Source organism: Amblyomma americanum, chromosome 4, assembly GCF_052857255.1.
Source record: "Amblyomma americanum isolate KBUSLIRL-KWMA chromosome 4, ASM5285725v1, whole genome shotgun sequence".
NCBI classification, from domain to species: Eukaryota; Metazoa; Arthropoda; class Arachnida; order Ixodida; family Ixodidae; genus Amblyomma; species Amblyomma americanum.
The window spans coordinates 129,743,965-129,765,488 of NC_135500.1; the positions used below are offsets into that span (position 1 = coordinate 129,743,965).

Sequence of the window (21,524 nt, forward strand, 5' to 3'; positions counted from 1 at the left end):
CCACGGCTCCCTGCAACTTCTCCGCTGCCAAAAAAGCCAGATGCTCAAGGAATGAGGAAGGGGTAATATGTAGCTCTGTGTTGCAGTCGTAGAGAACTTCGTTATCTGCAGTGTCTGCGGAGCAGTTGAGGCACTCTGGTGTGCTGACAAATCAGAACAAAAAAAATCCTGTGTGGAGTGATGAGAGTGTCTGAATTTGCTCAAGATTCGAGGATGTTTCGTGAAGAGTTGTGGGCGCGCAGTAGTGCGCGATATATTTCCTGATGTTAGTGCAGTGCTGAGCCGTACACCCCTGTTCGATTATGCGTCTTTTGTGCCTCTGCTGGATGTGGCAGGGGAGTTGAGGTGCCCGGTAGTTTATTTCAAGGGAGATCGGGTTGATCATGCACCCCATTGCCTTCGCTTCCCGTGGGACCACGTATCCAGCCGAGGATGACCATGTACTGCCCCTTACAAAAATTGCTTTAGACAGTCTATAGACTGTCTATATATCTATAGAGTCTATAAACTATTTATAGACAAACCCTAGAGAACAGTCTATAGGCAATACAAATCCTATGAAAGTCTATAGATAATCTATAGATTTATGGCCGTACACTTTTAGTAGACTTTTTGTCTATAGACTATGAATAGACAAATAGAAATATATATATATATATATATATATATATATATATATATATATATATATATATATATATATATATATATATATATATATATATATATATATATATATATATAGGAAGGCAATAGTGTCTATAAGAAGTCTATAGACTGTCTATAGACTATTTTTGTAAGGGTGAGGTATTATATCTAGGGATTCTTTCAGTGTGTAGCGGAGGCTGGAGTGGACTCGCTTGATGTACATTACGTGGCTGCTTGCACAGAGTTAGTTTAAGTGTTGGTGTTGTGGAGTTTTGTGTTGTCGATACGCAAGGCCCTCCCATTGATCGCTTGGATGATGGTATGCATTTCCATGGTTGTGGAGTTAGGGGATATGCGTAGAACGGGATGTGTGTGTATTGCATTTCTTGCATTCAATTACCTCGCATTATTCTCACTATACTTAACGAAATGGTAGCGTTATATTTAACCTGGGCGAATTGTTCTTTCTTTGGGAAAGCGTTTTGGTTTCCATCAATCATAATATTTTTTATGTCAATTAATTTACATCTGTATCATATTTGTCTAAACGTACTCTCAAGGCCCGGCTACAAGCGGCGGTCTTTTCAACAAAGTTAGTCCGTCAAAAAACTTGGCAGCCGCGCGACGCCAAGTGTTTTATGGGCGGAAATTACGTGGATCGAACAAGCGGCGCGCGGCTTCGCGCATCCCTCGACGCGAAAGCACAAGGGGTCAAGTAGCAAATAACCCGCCGCGGTGGCTCAGTGGTTAGAGCGCTCGGCTACTCATCCGGACCTACGGGGTTCGAACCCGACCGCGGTGGCTGCGTTTTTATGGAGGAAAAACGCTAAGGCACCCGTGTGCTGTGCGATGTCAGTGCACGTTAAAGATCCCCAGGTGGTCGAAATTATTCCGGAGCCCTCCACTACGGCACCTCTCTCTTCCTTTCTTCTTTCACTCCCTCCTTTATCCCTTCCCGTACGGCGCGGTTCAGGTGCCCAACAATAAATGAGACAGATACTGCGCCATTTCCTTTCCCCAAAAACCAATTATTATTATTATTATTATTATTATTATTATTATTATTATTATTATTATTATTATTATTATTATTATTATTATTAAGTAGCAAATACCGCTGCGCGAAGAGGCCTTTGAGAGCACTTAAGCTGAACTACCTGTTAAAATTGAAACAGTGTTCATTTCAACATCATAGCACTCACAGTATCACGAGTGCTTGGTCTGAAGCAGTTGAATGCTTGAAATCACGTACCTCGGAACGCCCGCCTGGACGCGGCTACCAGCGGCGCGTTTCTCTTCGGTACTTTTCGCTCCAGGGAGAAATCACGGTCATTTCGATCAGAGATTAGAACGTATCTCTCGATAAAAGCGACATTTCGTGCTTTAATTAAGGCTCATTTATTTTTGCGATAATCACATTTTCGTGGTCAAATCACTGCGTAGCTTGCCTTGGCGGCCATGGCTACCATGCTGCCGGCGGCCGGTGCAAGCAGTCAAACGAGAAAAGGCGTTCTGGCGCTCGACTACTGATCCGGAGTTCCCGGGTTCGAACCCGACCGCGGCGGCTGCGTTTTTATGGAGGAAAAACGCTAAGGCGCCCGTGTGCTGTGCGATGTCAGTGTACGTTAAAGATCCCCAGGTGGTCGAAATTATTCCGGAGCCCTCCACTACGGCACCTCTCTCTTCCTTTCTTCTTTCACTCCCTCCTTTATCCCTTCACTTACGGCGTGGTTCAGGTGTCCAAAGATATATGAGACCGATACTGCGCCATTTCCTTTCCCCAGAAACCAATTATTATTATTATTATTATTATTATTATTATTATTATTATTATTATTATTATTATTATTATTATTATTATTATTATTATTATTATTATTATTGGCTCGCATCAGCCGCCTCTTCCGGTTTCCGCGGAGTCCACATTGGAGGCGGCCGGAATATTTTTGATGTCGGGCATCAAGTGAGCGTCGCCGGGCGCAGCTCGCCGACATGCCGCCGTAAAATCGCTCCATGTATCCCGAGCATTCCGGCCATATTTCGCTCTCGAAAACTACGCACCGTAGTTATTCGCAGCAATCACGCATGTGTTGGCTGTCATATCGATATGATTTCCTGATGACTGATCCCCCGATCAATTTCAGTCACTGACACATATGGTCTGATTTTTCGCAGACACCACTTATACGCCTGGCAGCGGTACATCACAATCGAATGGTAAGCGCACTCAATTCTTGAAGCATGCGTATACGCGACTTCGCATCTAACTTTATTTGTTCGCTAATTTTGCTCACCACATTCACTATCGTGTAGTAGGCCGATTTTTTTTTTCAATATCGCGTTCCAAACGCGGGGGTTGACCAATACACGAATCACAGCCAAGGCGAGACGCAAACACGGCTACAAACTATGTATTCTGTTCGGTGATCCAGAGCAGCTTTCAGTGTCCGCGTAGGAACAAGACATGCGTCGCGGCCTAATCAGAATTCGGGATCTGATTCTAAATCGCCCCATTGCAACACGCCCCTTGGTTTCGCGTGGCAAGAAAACATGCTCCGAATCGCCGATTAGAATGCGTCTAAAGGCAAGGAAGAGAGAATGAAGCCAACGACGCTTCTGCAGAAAGTCGAGTTCTGGCCGCCTTGAAGCCTTCACAATCTTCACAAGCACGCAAGAGGCCGATATGAACAAAGAATGGGGTCGTATTGTGCGGTAACTGTGTTGAGCGTGTACTTTGGAGGCATCGTCGTAAAAATGAAACTTCTCTCAGTATTGCGGCGAGTCACTCCTCCTAAATGAGGGCTGCCATTCCGAATGGTTTAGGAGGGAGGCTGGCAGCATTTAAGCGAGCGATCATATTGTGCGCGGTGGTTAGAAAAATTAAGCGCCAAAACGTGATTTCAGTTTCGCTGTAAAGCACATCAGTTAATCAGGAAGCAGTGCCAGCGGCCCATCTGCGATGAGTTTCTCGCACCACCACTGCAACTTTGGTATATGGCGCATTGTGCCGGTCGCCTTAATTGCTCGTTGGCGCCTCCGAGCTTCCAGTGGTCTGCGAATACGGCGATCCAACCTTTTCTTTTTGAATCACTATGCCTAGTTTTCAAGAAAGTAGTGCAGTTCCGTTGATGATCTTGAAAAGCTTTAGAGGTCAAACCGTGGAGCTAAGTCACGTAAGCCATGGTGGCGCATATATGCCAAACCAGGATGATGGGACACCCCCCAAATCTCTCGAAGGTCACGGTCAAAGGCTGAAGAGCTGGGACAACTTGCGATGCTGTATGACGGTGACGTCCTATAAAAGGAATCTGAGTAAGCAATAATAATAATAATTGGTTTTTGGGGAAAGGAAATGGCGCAGTATCTGTCTCATATATCGTTGGACACCTGAACCGCTCCGTAAGGGAAGGGATAAAGGAGGGAGTGAAAGAAGAAAGGAAGAAGAGGTGCCGTAGTGGAGGGCTCCGGAATAATTTCGACCACCAGGGGATCTTTAACGTGCACTGACATCGCACAGCACACGGGCGCCTTAGCGTTTTTCCTCCATAAAAACGCAGCCGCCGCGGTCGGGTTCGAACCCGGGAGCTCCGGATCAGTAGTCGAGCGCCCTAACCACTGAGCCACCGCGGCGGGTCTGAGTAAGCAAGCACATCAATCATGGAGATAGATACTCTACATGACAACGGGGGTGGAGCCACCGTCTGTGACGTCAATGGAGAGCTGTGCATATATACCAACGGCGAGCCGGGGGGGGGGGGGGGGGGTATAAACCGGTTTTGCGACGGAGGAGGAAGAACATCCTGCCGTGATAGCACGCCGGAAAGCGAATTAAGCTTCAACGTTTCAATGAGGCTAGGAAGAAACGCCGTGCCGAAGGGACAGAAGAAGAACGTGCGACACGCGTCGAGAAACGACGGAAGAGTGCAAATGCGAAGAAAAGTACTTCAGGCGCGCGATACGTCTAATCAGCGACGCCGAGTCGGAGGTTTATTTCGCTTCTCGCCAGGTTTAACCAAAGCTAAACCACAGCTAATTTTTTTTGCGGTTCCCGGAGTTAAGGGGTCGACTGTCGACCGACATGCGAGTAACTATGGAACTTTTTTATAATAGCTTGTTGTCGGGCAAGTGACTGACTTATCCGAGTCTGTTGTTCACCGTACGTCACTGCCACAAGAGCAACGCTAATTGAGTTCGCTTTTAGAATGTCGCTGCCCTTGATCGTTTGATCATCCGTAATAGATTGGCGATTTTAAAAAAATACACGCCACGCTGCGGCGGCGCTGTGTACGAGTCGAAGAAGAATCAGGGGCACGCTGAACCACACCGTTTGCTCCGTTGCCCGAGTAGTTCGCCAGCACGTTCAGACGTTGTTGTCAGAGTTTTGGTGTAAAATATAGGGACGCCGTTACACCCTAATGAGATGGAAGAGCCCGTGAGTTTTCTGACGCCAGAAATTTAGAGGCAGCATAGAAGCAGGAAATTTTCACTCTACAGTGGAACGCTTGCAAAGCCATGGCAGCTCAGTTCTTGTCAGTCATCTAGCATATATTTTTAAACAGTTTAGTTACCTGATCTGTCATTCTAAATGCTCAGCGATGTTTTTTGACAAACATCGGATGACTGACGGGCACATCTCAAGTATGACTAAGAGTTTTGTGCCTCACTGTCTCTGTAATTTGGAGGCCATAAACGGCATGCGTGTATCGTGATATGGCGCTTTGTTGTCATCCACGGGGAGAGAAGGGTAGTGATATCATTATTTGATTCGAACTTTATTTTCATTCTGATTCTTTTTGCACTTCGTTATTGACCCATGTGCCCTCATTGTTGCTAGAACTAGACATACAGACGGGCGGATGCCAAGAATAAAATAGTATCGCACCAAAGGAATTGTATCATATTCACCTTACATTCATAACAGACCTACGCGGAATAATAGACTACATCGATGTTCTCGTTCTCCCTCTGTACATGTCACGATTAAAAATTTCTTCCTCCAGGGAACCCAAGCTCAAGCTTGGTCTCGAGATGGCAGCGCCGCATTTCTCCTTACTTATTTATATTTTATCCTGATTTCTTTTTCGCGTTTTGAAATGGTGACAATATCTGTTATGAGCGCTACATACCGGGTGCTTCAGCGAACTTTCAAAAATTTTTGAAAAATAGGCTTTTTTGGGTTAAAATATGGCTTTTGCGGCATAGTATTACCAGTGTTGGCGGACACCAGAAAACCGGTGAATCGTCTTAAGTAGTAAGCTGGTTAACTAATTTTTAATAATTAACTTCTGACCTATAGTAAGGCTAAGCGCCTAGCTGCAATTAGTGATTTGCAGCCGGTCGTTAGTAACAGCCACATTAGCTTTTAGAATTTCGAAAACGCGATTACCCTTAGCGCTCTGGCTCGACAAAATTTGGCCTTTTCGACTAATTACGTGCACTGGACGGGTTGCTTTGCTTGCATGCTTTCGAAAGCGCATGTATTTTCCCACGATGCAGCCAAATTTTGTCGAGCCACAGCGGCGAGGGTGATCGTGTTTTCAAAATTCTAAAAACATATAGCTATTACTAAAGACCGGCTACAAATCTCTAATTGCTACTAGGCGCCTAACTCAACTAGTTAAAAAGTTAATTATTAAAAATAGTTAACCAGCTTACTAGTTAAGGCCATTCACTGGTTTTCTGGTGTCCGCCAACACTGGTAATGCTATGCCGCAAGAGCCATATTTTTACCCCAAAAAGCCTATTATTGAAATTTTTTGAAAGTCTTCGCTGAAACACCTTGTGTATCTTTTGCGACGCAGACGATACCAGTGTGTCACCTGTTGTTTCTGGATTCACTTAGGTCTATTGCATTCATGAATCACGAATAAACTTGAACTGAAGAGTGTTAGCCCAGGTACTTTTACCAGTGGGTCTTGACACACCATGCTGGCAAAAGCGTCGACTAAAACTCGGCGGATGCGTGCGCGCGAGTTATCAATTATAATTAATTTCTCTCACGAAACAATAAGCGTTCACCGTTTAACACGCGCGCAGACACGTCGTTGAAGACTATCGTCTTGGACGGCAGCTGGTACGACTTCTTGGAAGGCCAGGCTCTGTTCCTGCGGGACCGTTGTCCCGTGGACAGGTGCCGAGTGTACCGTGGGAGAGCACCGGAAGGCGCCACAGTGGACGCCTTCATATTCAAGGACGGCTACAGTAGCTACTACCAGGCCATTAGGGAAGACGAGAGAAATCAGACGGTGCGGATCCTCTACCTGCTCGAGAACCCGCAGCACACGCCCATAGAGAAGGGGGCCACGGGAATCGACTGGACGGCCACCTACAGGTGCGTGTCCCTTGCAAAATTTTGACTACGCTAAGTAAAGCGGGCTTGAAGTAGGCAGCACAACGACCTTGAACGACCTTCAGCCCAACCAAGGATAGCCGTGTATGACCATATGTGGTACAGTTATGGTGTCGAACCCTTGACCCCTGACCTTGACCCCTGACCTTGATCCATGACATTTAGTTGACCTTTGACCTTAAGAGCATCCGACAGGGTGATGTGAGGCTACGTGATGACACCCGGTAGGCAGCACAACGACCTTGAACGACCTTCAGCCCAACCAAGGATAGCCGTGTATGACCATATGTGGTACAGTTATGGTGTCGAACCCTTGACCCCTGACCTTGACCCATGACATTTAGTTGACCTTTGACCTTAAGAGCATCCGATGGGGTGATGTGAGGCCACGTGATGACACCCGATGGGGGTGTCGTAAGACCATGTGATACACGTCATAGACACGTGTGGTCGTGTGGGTTTATATATATAGAACGGCTGTCGCGAGCGTGTAGCGGAGCTGTCATGGACGAGCCTCAGACGCTTAGCAAGCGTGCTTGCTTTTCGCTGAATTCCTGGTTTATCCAAGTTAAGGCACTGCCAATTTTTTGAACAGTCTATAGACTGTTCAGACTTTTGCCAATAAACTCTACAGATATTTTTATAAACAAATGCTATAGACTACTCTATTGGCCATACAAATCCTTGACAGTCTATAGACAATCTATGGTTTTATAGCCGCATGCTCTTAGTAGAATTTCGCCTTAGACAGTCTGTAGTATGGACTATGAATAGACAAAAGGAAAAATCTATAGGAAGGCAATACAGTCGATACCAAGTCTATAGAAAGTCTATAGACCACTTGGCTCTGAGATTCGTCTCGCATGTTTTCGATAGGCGCATCAGGGAGCTTTTCCAGAGTATGCAGCTTTGGTGGCGGGCCAGTAGACGTCTGATCTGAGACGTTCTAAAATCATGCGACCACAGTGCCATCAACAGCTTGGGGCTTCTGTTCAGAAAATCAGCGTTTGATTTGTAGCGTCGTCGCACCAGGCGCCTACCTTTTTACCAGTGATGTAACTGTCTCTCTCCTGCTGGAAGCCACAGGCAGCCACATTTCACTTTTGCCGGAAAACACTTTGCATTCCATTCGCACTAAGGTAAAAAAAAGCCGACTTGTTTTTTCTGCAAACTGAGGTACAGTAGAGTTATATGTGAACCTTTAGCGAGCGCAGCTTGCGATGTTATGGTTTCGTTGCTTTGACTTTAGCTGCATCAAAATTTACGGAGGAAAGTGAGATTCGCGTCCAGTGACTGACTTCCCTGGATGGAATAATAATATTGATATCTATATTCATTGAGAAAATGGTGCAGCCTGTAAGTAAAAATTGCGCGGGAAACGGCAGCTTGACAAGGTCCCACAACCCTCCTTACAAGGCAGCAAAAGCACGCAAAGAAAACGACCACAAAAGTGCATGTTAATGCGATAGCGTTAGAGGTCGTCACACCAAAACCCCGCCGATTTACGGTGCCGTGGAATTCGCTGATTGGTCGAGAGAGGTCATGGACCTTGCAATGGCATCACAACCTGTTCATCGGGTTTTGAGTAACGTCGATAGAGAATGGAAATAAAAAAAATACATATGCAAATGTGAGCCCCGTCACACCATAGCGGATACCTGCTTGCGCATCTGGCAGACCGAATATGGCGGTTGGTGGACCGACAATTTCAAAAGAAGCTGACGCAGACACAGACTGAAGTTTGCAACAGAAGCTGGGACACGCGTGAAATATAATGCTGTCGCATTCCACCCGATCGATGCTGTCGCATCCCGATCGTTTTTTGCTTTGCTAGTTACCTGGTCAAAAAATGCAAGGCATTAGAGTAAAACGGCCGCAAATAAACACAAAACAGCATAGAAGCGAACAGAGTTCATATAAACATGATGAGAACAGAAGCATGCAAGTTCACAATGTAGTATTAGGTATGTGGGGAGCGACGCTGACGTATTTCGTTGTTATATTTAAAGGTTCCATACCAGTTTTATCAGAGTAACCGGATAAAGCAGGAAGGGTGAACAAATTTTTCATTGCGTAGGTCTTTCTACGTGTTACTAGACCCCACTACTCTTTATTACTGGTAGGGTAAGGCACTGTGCTATTTTTCAATACCTCCTATTCCCGCAGGGACAATCGATTGTCTTTTGATTCGATTCTTGAATCCAAATGTTAGCTTGTAATTATACAAATTTAATACTAGTATTATATCTGCTTTGAAGAGAAAACTTTTTGAGTGGATCTTTTATATGAAAGTATTCTAGGAAACTTTTTGGAGTACGAATATTTTTCGCGGATTATTTTATGTCGTGCCTCCGACCATTAAGCAGAAATAAATGTCGTGCCTCCGAACATTAAACAGTAATAAAGATGCAAGTAGAGGAGGAAATTATAAATCAGAGTTTTTATTTCAAATATCAGATATGCTCAGTTATTGTATGCCATGCCAAGGACAAGCAACAATTCAATCAAAACAGAATCAGCGTGGTTTCCCCATTGCATGGTCTGAGAAATAGTAATATCAAGAATTTAAAAATTATTTATTTTCGTTGGCGCCTTCCATATTTTAAACTTAGGTCTAAACATTAGAGCTTTTTTATTATTGACGCCTATCTTTAGTTGTTTATTATAGACCATTTTTTAGCCATGATAAGCAAAGACTGTGCTCCATTTTGCAGTTTATGACAATGTGAAAAAGGATATATACTAAGGTCGTCTGCATATAAAATATATTTTGACTTAGTGCTGGGGTTAGTGAGACCATTAATTTAAGCGTTAAAAAGAAGCAGACAGAATACTGCCCTCGGATTCAATTTGGGCAAACTGTTGCTGAAAACTGGGATATGACTTGGGCAGTTCCAGATAATGTCTGCTAATTCCATACATATATTTCCAGTTTTCTTCGTGAAGTGTAGTGATCAATGAATCAAACTCTTGAGAAATTGACATAGATACCAACGACAAACTTTTCAAATTCAGGTATAATAAACTTACTTTTCCACCAAAGCTAATTCTGTATATGCGTTTTTATAAATCCAGATTGAGCAGGTGAAATAAGCTGAAATCAGGTGAAATAAACTCATAAGCTCTTCTGGTGCATAAGTATCTAATCAGCAAGGTATGCAACTCTCAGCCCTCGAGACACCTCTTGGAACGGCCTAACACGCAACCTCTTGCGTCATCGAGAAATTTCTTTGCAACGGTTCTCCTGCCGCTACAGCTGAGCTATTGACATCATATTGCCTCCGTTTCTGTGGCAAACACAGACAACAATTTGCATCTATTTGCATTTGGAGTAAACGTGCAACATGTGTGCTTAACACGCGAAAATCCAGTGTGTCGAAGCTCACGAGTACGAGTTACAGCACACACCACTAACGAATTTTCATTGGTGTGCTTTCTTCTGTTCCTAACGAAAGTTTCATTCAGTGAAAGCCCACGCAGAAACAGCATCCAGCGCAAAACTGTGACAGTGCACGTTGGGTTGCAGCATAGAATAGGAGCTGTCTTATGTTTCTGGCCTATTTCCCATTTTTATGAACTATTTTAACTTTCCTACTTGTTCAATTATTAACTTGTTCAATTATTATCTGTTCGCGGCAGTGCACGGTGTCACTACCAGCAAAAACTTCCTAACCATTATTTACTTCTCTGCTTCCTTTTTCCTATTTCCTTCTTTCCTTCTTGATCTCTTATTTATTTTCTTTGCTGCTTCCGTCCTTTCTTTTTTTCTTTGTTCTTTATTGGCGCGCAGGAAGGACTCGGACATCGTGACGCCGTACGAGAAGTTTGTGCTCTTCGACCCGCTGGTGAAGACAATCAGGCGCGACCACGACTACACCCAGAACAAATCCAAGGTGGCGGCCTGGTTTGTGTCCAACTGCTACGCCTCGAACCGCCGCCTCGAGTACGCGCGCAAGCTGCAGGAGCACATACAGGTAACCGAATCGGACACCTTGTCCGCGTCCTGGTTCTCAAAAGCATGCAGCGTGGGAAGCTGTGGAGCGGCCGTCAGCCAACAGGGGTGGGGCAGCAAGCCGCGGATAGTCCTCCCGTGCGTATAATTTTCTCGTCTCGGCTCCTGAACGGCTGACTGGCCACTCTTAGCTTCCTTTACGCTGCACGGTTTTAATGAAAGAGCGCGGTTAAGGTGCTCACATCAACATCATCACCACCGCCACCATAGTCATCAGTCTGGTTCCGTTAAGGACCATCGTATTTATCCTCAGTTAACTCTGTCCATAACGTGGTAGCCGTAGACATTCTGTACAAGCGAAAGTCCTGATTTTCCATCCTCCACCATGGCTCCTTACACCTTCTCATGTTCTGCCTGCCTTCCCTTGGTGTAAGCAGCCACGGTAGCTCAACGGTTTTAGCGTTCGAATGCTTGATCTCGCAGCTGCAGGGTTGAGCCCCATGCAGCCACGGTGTCCACATTTTGACGGAGGCGAAATAAAAAAAAAACTGGTAATGTCTGTTGTTCGCGTTAAAGAACACTAGGCAGTCGAAATCGTTCTATTCTAGTCGATATTTCTGCGTCGCTCCACCTCCTCGTACATCCCTTCCTTTTTGGAACGTTTTGAGCGCACACCGTGACCAGGACACTTATTGCACCTTTCTTTAATACAAAACCCCGACCCAAACCCGGTGTCTACAGTGTTACCCTGAGAATTTTTTTAACGCGTACGTATTAAAGGTGTCGTTTGGAGAAAAACACGGTGTTGACGCGACTGACTGGAAGATCCTTACTGGTCGAGAGGGTAAAGACGTAGAAAAAGTTTCATTGCAAAAGAGGCAGTCAAGCGGAATCGAACCATGGTCCTTTGGATCGGTATACCAGGCACGCTACTTCTACACCACTGAAGAACGTTCGTTAAGTGCAATAGAGGCCTTGTACAAACGTTTCACACCACACAATAGGCGAATTACATTACAGGAACAGTGTTTTAATCAGGGTTTCTTATTAGCGTCACCAGTTATATGGACTATGATTTGTATTAAAGCAGTATACTCTTAATTGTGCCCAGTTTTAATTTGATCTCCACATTACGTGCTCAGCTCATGTCCATTGCGTGCCCACCACACAGAAAAGGTATCATTAAGTCACGTTTTTTTTTATCCGTGCTGCACCCGTGCTGCTGTTTAGAGTTACCGCGTTACTCCTTGTTCGAGTGCACATGTTCGCCCAACGAGTAGTTTACTTCCAGAGCCCTCATTCTTCCTCATGTATGATGAGAGGCAAAAGGTCGCATGCGCCATCCCGAAACGATGCAAACATAGTGCGGTTGCCACCGCGGCACTACTTGTGCTGCTGGCGAAGCTATCGCTTCTTCTCAGTGTGCGACCTGAGAGCGGCGCGCCTGCTCTGTCGGCAGCACTTGCAGTCGGTGGGTTCTGCGGATCACTTCTGTCTTGAGTTCGGCAGGCTATTTAGTGCAGAGTTCTTATTTATTTATTCAAAATACCCCCAAAGGCCCTCATTTGAGGGTATTACATGGGGGGGGGGGGGGGGGGAGTAAGTACAAAGCATTGTTATAAGGTTAAAGATATTGCACTAAAATAAAATAGAAATCACAAAATATTAATCATAAATAGGCATTCACAGAAAGGGTCGCAACAATGCACATAACAGCAAAATTTGAGCATAAATAACAGCACCGCTAGAAAAAGAAAAAGACAACACTGGAAAAGGTGCGCTGAAGTACAAAAAAAAATAAATAAAAAGAAGACAAGGAGGAAGAAAAGAACGCTCAAAAAATACCTTTTTAGTTGTTGAAACATGAGTGCATAAGATGTTGGAATTTATTTAGATCAGATTCAGTGGCAATTTCTGATGGCAAAGCGTTCCATTCGGTTATTGTGCGTGGTAAAAAAGAATAGGCATAATGGAATGACTGGCAGTTAATGCGTTTAACTTTGTAAGGATGATCGCGACGTGGAAAGATAACTTGCGGTGGCTGAAAGAATTCATCATGAAGAGAAGGATGGTGATAAAGCTTGTGGAAAAGTGACAGACGGGAAATTTTTCGGCGTAGTGCTAAGTTATCTAACTCGGCTTTAGTCTTCAATGAGGTGACGCTGGTGTAACATGAATAATCAGAAAAGATGAATCGCGCAGCACGGTTTTGCAGGGCTTCGATGTTACTGATGATATAATTCTGATGAGGATCCCAAATGGCAGACGCGTATTCGAGTTTCGGACGGATTAATGTGGTGTATGCTAGTTTTTTACATGTGTCGCGGCCTCTTTTAAATTATGTTTGAGAAGTCCGAAAGTACGGTTAGCGGAGGCAAGAGTGAGATTAATATGATGATTCCATGATAAGTCGGATCGTAGGTTAATGCCAAGATACTTGTAACTTGTGGTGAATTCTACACTATTGTTATCAAGAAAGTAGGCGGTAGGAATACGTGGCTTGTTAGTGAAAGACATGAGCTTAGTTTTGGAAAGATTTAAAGGCATTAACCAATTAGAACACCATGTGCTTATCGCTTCAAGATCAGACTGCAGTGGCTGGCTGTCAGTGTTACAGGTTATACGTCGATAAAGCACACAATCGTCAGCAAATAGTCTGATTCTGGACGTCACGCAATTGGGTAAGTCATTAATATAGATAAGGAAAAGTAAAGGTCCCAGTACACTGCCTTGTGGAACTCCAGACGTAACATTAGCGTAACATGAGTTAGAGTTGTTAACTGATGTGAACTGAATTCTAGATGAGAGAAAATCTGCTATCCATGCAATAATATTAGGGTGAATGTTCAGTTGGGAAAGTTTAAGCAACAACCTTTGGTGTGGAACGCGATCAAATGCTTTAGAAAAATCTAAAAATATTGCGTCAACTTGGAAACCAGCGTCAATCAGTGCATGAATATCGTTAATAAAACCGGCAAGTTGGGTGTCGCATGAGTAGCCCTTGCGAAAACCGTGCTGATGATCGAAGATAATGTTATGATCTTCAAGGTAGTTGATGACCTGAGTATGTATAATATGCTCGAGTAATTTACAAACTGTACTTGTTAAGGAGATGGGACGATAGTTAAGCGGAGAAGCACGATCACCTGATTTGAAAATGGGTATTATCTTAGCTATGCGCCAGTCGTTAGGAATGGTGCCAGTTGATAGCGACTGGGAAAATAATGCGGTTAACATGGAACAAATGCTATGTGATGTATTCCTTAAAATTTTATTATTGAAGCCCATATGATCAGCGCTAGAAGATGTTTTGAGATTGTTTAGTAGAGATAAAACACCAGGCTCACTGATGACTATCTCGTCCATAGTTAGTTCCACTAGTGCGCTTAATGTAGGCAAGGGTGTAATGTCTTCATCTGTGAACACAGTTACAAACGCATCGTTAAGAAGTTGAGCGCACTCTGACTCAGGGATGGGAACACCAACAGAATCTGTAAGAGTGATGTCAGGTCGAATTACTGGGTTTACCACACGCCAAAAACGGCGAATATTATTTTTCAGCATGGAAGACAAGTCATGAGAAAAAAAGTTGCGCCGAGTAGATTTTAATAGTGCCTTATAATCCTTTTCACATGCTCTGTATTTGTCATGTGAACTCACAAGACCATTCAGTTTTGCCTGTCTGTATAGTTTTTTCTTTTTGTTGTTCAGCCGCCGAAGACGGTTGGTAAACCAACACTGAGACAGGTCTAGAGCATATGCAGTGGCTCAGAGGAGGAATCCTCAGCATGCCCCGTACTTCCACCAGATGTTACTTGGCGGTGCCAAGCAGGTCGGAAGACGGACGAATGGCCCGGCAGCAAACTGTTCTTTTGGAACCTAGTATCATCCAGCGAAAAGAAACAACCCATAATTGACAGTTTTTTTAAGCGAAATTTATTGCCCCAGGGCATCAATGACGGGTGAAGGTGTGATGAATGGCGTAGTAGATATTAAATGAATGGAAAAAGGTTAGCTGATTAGACGAAGTCCAGTAGAGAACGATGGTACGGTCCCTGCGCCCAGGCAATGTATGAATCAGGGTTACTTGGTGAAAGACCTGCTACCATCAGGTGCTGGATCCTTGTAGGTTTGAGAGCTGGGCAGTCCCACAGTTAAGTGATGAATGTCGGCCTCAATGTCATCGTGTTTACATACCGGACACCCTGGCCGAGGAAACAATTCTCGGTACTGAGGCCACTTCCGAGTGATGACTCGTGTGAGGGCAACCCCGACCCGGATCGCTGGGAGCAGAATGACCGTTACTGTCAGCCAAGTCCGGAACTTTTCAGGTATCACTCTAACATTGCGAACCGTCTTTAACATGGCAAAATCGGTCGTGATCGAGTGATCGCGATTTATCGGAAACAGTCTGCAGGGTGTCGCCTAGCGAGGCTTAAGAAACAGAAACAGCAACACGACGGCAGTCTTCTGATGCCCTCATAGAACACATGCGCTGAGTGAAGGAAGGCGGTATGTGTTCTTGACAGCTTTGTCGCTCTTCGCTGAACCCTCTCCTCTCATCGCCCCGCAGGTGGACATCTACGGAACCTGTGGTCCGCTCGAGTGCCCGCGACACACAAGCGAGAAGTGCTACCAGATGGTCGAGAGGGACTACTACTTCTACCTTGCCTTCGAAAACGCCAACTGCAAGGACTACATCACTGAGAAGTTCTTCAATGCCCTGAGGTAAGTGAGCTCGGTTGCGAACGCATTTCCAGACGACACGTCTAAAGCTAAGATTTGCACCGGTCTTTTGAATTACCTGGTGGCCACTAGGCAACTGGTGGCCTAGTGGTCTGAGCATCCGCCTCGCTTGCGGGAGGTGCGGGGTTCGATCTACAGTGCCGTCGGGTACCCACCGGTGATACAATGGGTACAAGCTTCCGCCTGGTCTGGTGCTCGGCTTCTTTAGGGTGGAATGTTTGGGAAATTGGTCTTTGTCCCCACCTTCAGTAGAAGAAAAACACCTTGTGCCATGGCGCTCTTTGGCCACAGATGCCCTTGCGCCTCAAAGTACATCTTCACCTCTACACCGTGGCGAAAAAAGATGAGACGCTGACGGTCTTAACGATTTATCAGACTAGAGGAGTTTGCTGGAAGGCAGGCTAAGGGCCAGGGCCATGACTCTGAAAACGGGGTTCGGTGAGAGACAGGGGCAAGCGGAAGGAACTCTAGCTACACGAGAAAGGTACTTGGGTTGCGGGAGACAAGGTCGGAGCACTACGGCTGCATTTTTGTCACCTGCGGTTTTCAGTGGCAAACGATCTGGCACATTAACGTCATTTCTCGCCGTACGTGATGGTTTTCGGAAGCGGAATGAGCTTGAGAAGACATCAGGCTAGTTAGGAAGTATGGTGTCCAAGTTGCAGATATGTTTACGTCCGCAAACAAAAACGGAGAACTAGCCACCAGTTAAACCCGCCTGCTATTGGTATGGTCAGGGTCAATAATATAGCTAGAGAGCATGTCACTGAGGGTGCGATCGAATGCTTGGCCATTGGTCCAAGGATTGCACGCCACAGTGGTGAGATTAATAGTGCGGCATTCCTTAAAGTGGTCCTCAATAGCACACAGAAGCAAGTACGTCCTCGGTCACTGAGCTATACTTCTGCTGAGCTATGTCGGAAACAGAGATGATGGAGAATGAAAGGCGCAACGTCACACTCAGACGCACATCAGTGGCAGTGTATCAGATTAAGGTGCAAGGCGTTCATGCGGATGAAAGGAAGGATTAAGGTACAAGGAAGACAGCAACTCCAAAACTCTCAGATGCTTGAGCACGGTATTGTGATTTCTGCATTGGATGAGCGGAATAGCTAGAAACGTTTTTCGACAGTGGCAGACACGGCTGACGCAAGGAAACTTGCGAACAAAGTTTACTACCGATAAAGGCAGCAGACAAAGGTTTGGACAAGCTGGCAAGTACACGGGCCTCTGGAATTTCGCCTCCATCGGCGGTCGAATTTGTATGGACGCGAAATTCTAGAGGTCCGTGTACTATGCGATGTCTATGCACGTTGAAGAACCCCAGGCAGTCGAAATTTCCGGAGCCCTTCACTACGGCATCCCTCATAGCCTGAGTTGCTTTGGGACGTTCATCATCACCATCACCACCACCACCACCACCATCATCATCATCATCATCATCATCATCATCGTCGTCGTCGTCGTCGTCATCATCATCATCATCATCATCAACCTGACTACGCCCAATGCAGGCCAAATGCCTCTCCCATATCTGTCCAATTAACCCTGTCCTTAGCCAGCTGCTCCCACTCTATGCCTGGAAACTTCCTGATCTCATCCGCCCACCTAACCTTCTGCCGCCCTCTGCTACGCTTGCCTTCTCTTGGAATCCACTCCGTTACCCTTAAGGACCAGCGCTTATCTTGCCTTCGAATACATGCCCTGCCCAAGCCCATTTCTTCCTCTTGATTTCGACCAGGATGTCATTAACATCCGTTTGTTCCCTCACCCACTCTGCCCGCTTCCGGTCTCTTAACGTTACACCTATCAGTTTCCTTTCCATGGCTCGCTGCGTTGTCCTTAACTTAAGCTGAACCCTCTTCGTTAGCCTCCACGTTTCTGCCCCGTAGGACGTTAAACCCTCATAAACCCATAAAGCTGGCTTAGACGCTCGGGGTCTCCATGAAGAGAGACACATGCGCCAGAGTATAGTTGTCGAAGTTTTGCGTTTCTATGAGTGTAATTAAGGCAGTGCTGTAATCAAATACTCGTGGAAAAGTGGCGTGCATGGCGGTAGATCGCCCGGAACAGACGGCGCGGTGATGGTTGGGTAGACAGGGTTGCTGGCGGTGAGGCAACCCAGAGGAAGCCGCTCTGTTCAAAGGCCATAGTAAGCAGAGTACACTTTGTGAATCGCATAATAGGGATTAGCGGCAAAGGGCGCCAGCGTCAAACTGTTTAATCCCACATCAACAAGTGCAACCAGCGTGATGGCCAGAGGTCTTTTAGGGAGGCAAGCCGGCGCGGTCTATGATAGTCCGGGACGATGCAGAATATGTTACCATACATTTGATGACGTGGTTTGAAAAACGCCAATTTTATACTTTTTTAACATTTTTTGTCTGCAAAGTGATTAGTTGGAACCTCGAAACGACAGAAGTGCTGAAGTGCTTCGAAGTGTAAGAATCAGCTAGAAACTCTACACTTCCCTGATCGAAATGCATATCTTACTTAACTCTCAACTCAGCATTAAAAAATGCGGCGCATTTCAGCATTTTTCGCGGCTTCTGTGTGCCGATAATTTCTGTGGGCGCATGTACATCCTTAGTAAAAAGTCTTCAAGCCACACAGTTTTATTTTGAGCCATACAGTGAGGTCACTGCGGCAACCCTAAAAAGACCAACAGGACGAAGGTATATCTCCTCTCTCTGCGAATATTTAAAGCTTCAGAGGTTTTATAAGTGCCCCACTGTACGGCTGAAAAGCTATGCGGTGTAAAGGACTTTAAAAAAATTGGCAGTGGCTTAACTTGACTAACCTTGATTTCAGCGAGGAGCAAGGGCGCTTACTAAGCGTCTGAGGATCGTCCATGGCGGCTCCGCTGCACGCTCGCAACAACCGTTCTATATATACCCACAGGACCGCGTGGCTATGACGTGCTATCACATGGTCTTTCGACACCCCCATCGAATGTCATCCCGTGGTTTCGCGTCACCCCATCGGATGTTCTTAAGACCAAAGGTCAACCCAGAGGTCACCCAATGTCAAAAGTCATAGGTCAAAGGTCAAATAAAGGTCACGGGGTCAAGATCAGGGGTCAAGTTACCCGAAGACTCCTTTACTTAGCGTAGTGAAGCTTTTCGCTTCAAGATGCTGTACATATGCTAGTACATCATCCATGCCCCCCCCCCCCTCCCCCTGGTCTCCTGCAGGCACAACGTGGTCCCGGTGGTGATGGGCGCCTCCCGCGAGGAGTACCGCGCCGCGGCCCCGCACCACTCGTACGTCCACGTGGAGGACTTCCGGTCGCCCAAGGAGCTGGCCGAGTACCTGCTACTGCTCAGCCGGAACCGGACGCTGTACAACGAGTACTTCCAATGGAAGGGCACCGGAGAGTTCGTGAACACCTACTTCTGGTGCCGCCTGTGCGCCTTGCTGCATGCGCCGCCGCGTCCGCACCAGCGCCGCTCCGAGGACGTGTACCGGTGGTGGCACACCGGTGCATGCAGGGCTGTGAACGAGTCGCTCTGATGTTGTTGACGGCCGTCGACCACTGCGTTCACTCAGGACCGCTGTGCGTGAATGACACTCAATAGTTTGCGCAACTTAACGCGAACTGATACCACTTTCATCACAAGTCCATCGCTATCAGTCATCCTGTGCGTGCCTGTTGCGGTCGAAAAGCAGCATCTCTCCCCTCTCCCCTTGCCTCTTCCCCACTTGAGCCTGTGCGAGCACGCCTTATATACTTCGTTTTCTGCACCTGTGTTTAATCGCTCGAACTTACTCAATAATATATGTAAATATGTATTCCATTTTAGTTCAGCATTTCATCAGTGCCTATGGATAACGCACAAAACATCAACATCAATGTCGCTTCTGTACGCGAAGCCTGCTCCGGGCAACAGAAAATGCAACAGGAACTTATTCTTCCTTTGGTTTATGAATAAATATCAGATTTATTGCGATATCAGATGTTGAAATATTCCGCATACGTCGCCCATTGTAGGAGTTTAAGGAGAAAAAAAAAGTGCAATTAAGCGAGCATAACACAAAGCGGGGGTGAGTTACACTCCTCTCTGCACAACGTTTTTGTACATACGCATTTACCAAGCGCGCAAAATGCTCGATAGACCAACAATGCTTACAGATGATGCGCCTGTCCCCTCTGCCTCGCCCACGTCTTTATTGCGCAGTTCTTTTTTTGTCAACACTTACGAATGCTATAGCGAGATGCTGGAAAGAGCAAAGGAATATGTCTCCTTAGGGCAGGTAGTGACCGTAGATCCGAATCACGAGAACGAAATAAATAGAATAAGATTGGGCTGGAGCGCATTTGGCAGGTTCTCTCAGACCATGCATGGCATTCTACCAGGGTACCTCACGAGAAAAGTATCTAACAGTTGTATCTTACTTGTACTGACCTACGGGGCAGAAACGTGGAGGCTAACGAAAAGGGTTCAACTTAAGGACAACACAGCGAGCTATGGAAAGAAAACTGATTGGTGTAACGTTAAGAGACCGGAAGCGGGCAGAGTGGGTGAGGGAACAAATGCTGGTCAATGACATCCTAGTCGAAGTCAAAAGGAAGAAGTTGGCTTGGCAGGGCATGTAATGCGAAAGCAAGACAACCGCTGGTCCTTAAAGGTAACGGAGTGGATTCCAAGAGAAGGCAAGCGTAGAAGGGGTGGCAGAAGGTTAAGGGGGCGGATGAGATTAAGAAGTTTGCGGGGATACGGTGGGCGCAGCTGGCACAGGACAGGCTTAATTGGTGAGAGATGTCCTGCAGTGGGCGTAGTGAGGCTGATGACGACGACGAAGACGGTGACGATGATGATGATAGAACTACAGGGTAGCTTCGATTCGAGCGCCCCCTGCGCTGGCTTCCGACGAGGACGACAGTCAGCTTCAGTGTGGAAGCAAGAGCGTCAGCGGCGGTGCTGGATGAAGCACACCTTCCCTGTAGTCTCCGCGGCTGTTGTCCGAAAGCGCCGGGCACTGTTTCTCCAGTGCAATTAAATAGACAGCGCCGTCAGGAATCCCTCGTTGAAAAATCGCAGCTCAGAACACATGCACCGAGTCGTTCGAAACTCATTGTAAAGTCAAAGTATTTTATTCAGGCAAGTACAGATGCCTAGGAGGCAGACATAAGTGTAAGTTAATGCCTGACATAGTGTCGACACCTTTCCCCTCCCCCCTCCGCACACACATCACTCAACAGCATCCCGTCATCTCAAACACGCCCGTGCAAGATTCCTTCTGCTCCTTAACGATTCCGTTCGTGTCTCGTAAACAAATGGTTATACAAAAGGAATTAAACGTGGAATCTTTTTTGTATGCATGCTTGTCTCTCTATGCACAATGACCAATCACAATGGCCTGTATTTTCTCAGGAATTTCATACCCAATGAAATACCTATAGATAAAAGCGTATCAGATGCTTAAACCAGTGGCCCACATTTCACGTTTCTTGGCGCCTTTTACGACGAGAAAAGTACAAGGCCTTGAAATCATCATCGGCATCAAGCCTACAAAGAGGGTTGAAGAAAGAGGAAGCAGTGATGCCATATTGTTCTCTTGTTTTTATTAATTGATTTTTCAAAATTCACGATTGGTGCTACATTTTTGTCATCATCTTCCATGGAAACTTCTTTGTTTATTCAACTACACCTTGGTCAATCCCCCCGCGTGGGTATGTGCCATATACCTGGGGTGAAGAAGAAGAAGACATGCTTACTAAGGGGAAGAAGAAGAAGAGTACATTGTCGCCGCTGTATCCGAAAGCCATCGGTGCTAGAGCACCGTGCATCCTGTTCCCGACAGCAGCATTAGGTGAGCCTCTCCCTT

The 21,524-nt window shown here is 46.0% G+C and overlaps 1 protein-coding gene across 3 annotated transcripts in view; it reads left to right on the forward strand.

Moving 5' to 3' along the window:
* LOC144128354 (glycoprotein 3-alpha-L-fucosyltransferase A-like) overlaps positions 1-20,436 on the forward strand; it is a 34,834-nt gene extending 14,398 nt beyond the window's left edge. Inside the window, exons 4-8 of one of the 3 annotated variants that reach the window (XM_077661699.1) lie at positions 2,824-2,865; positions 6,685-6,979; positions 10,788-10,971; positions 15,523-15,677; positions 18,890-20,434. In XM_077661699.1, coding sequence (XP_077517825.1) covers positions 2,824-2,865; positions 6,685-6,979; positions 10,788-10,971; positions 15,523-15,677; positions 18,890-19,208 — 995 coding nt within the window. In that variant the 3' untranslated portion in view covers positions 19,209-20,434. Of the gene's footprint in view, positions 1-2,823; positions 2,866-6,684; positions 6,980-10,787; positions 10,972-15,522; positions 15,678-18,889 lie in introns of all 3 variants that reach the window. The other 2 variants (XM_077661697.1, XM_077661698.1) reach the window with 2 other exon arrangements.
* Positions 20,437-21,524: the final 1,088 nt, after the last annotated feature.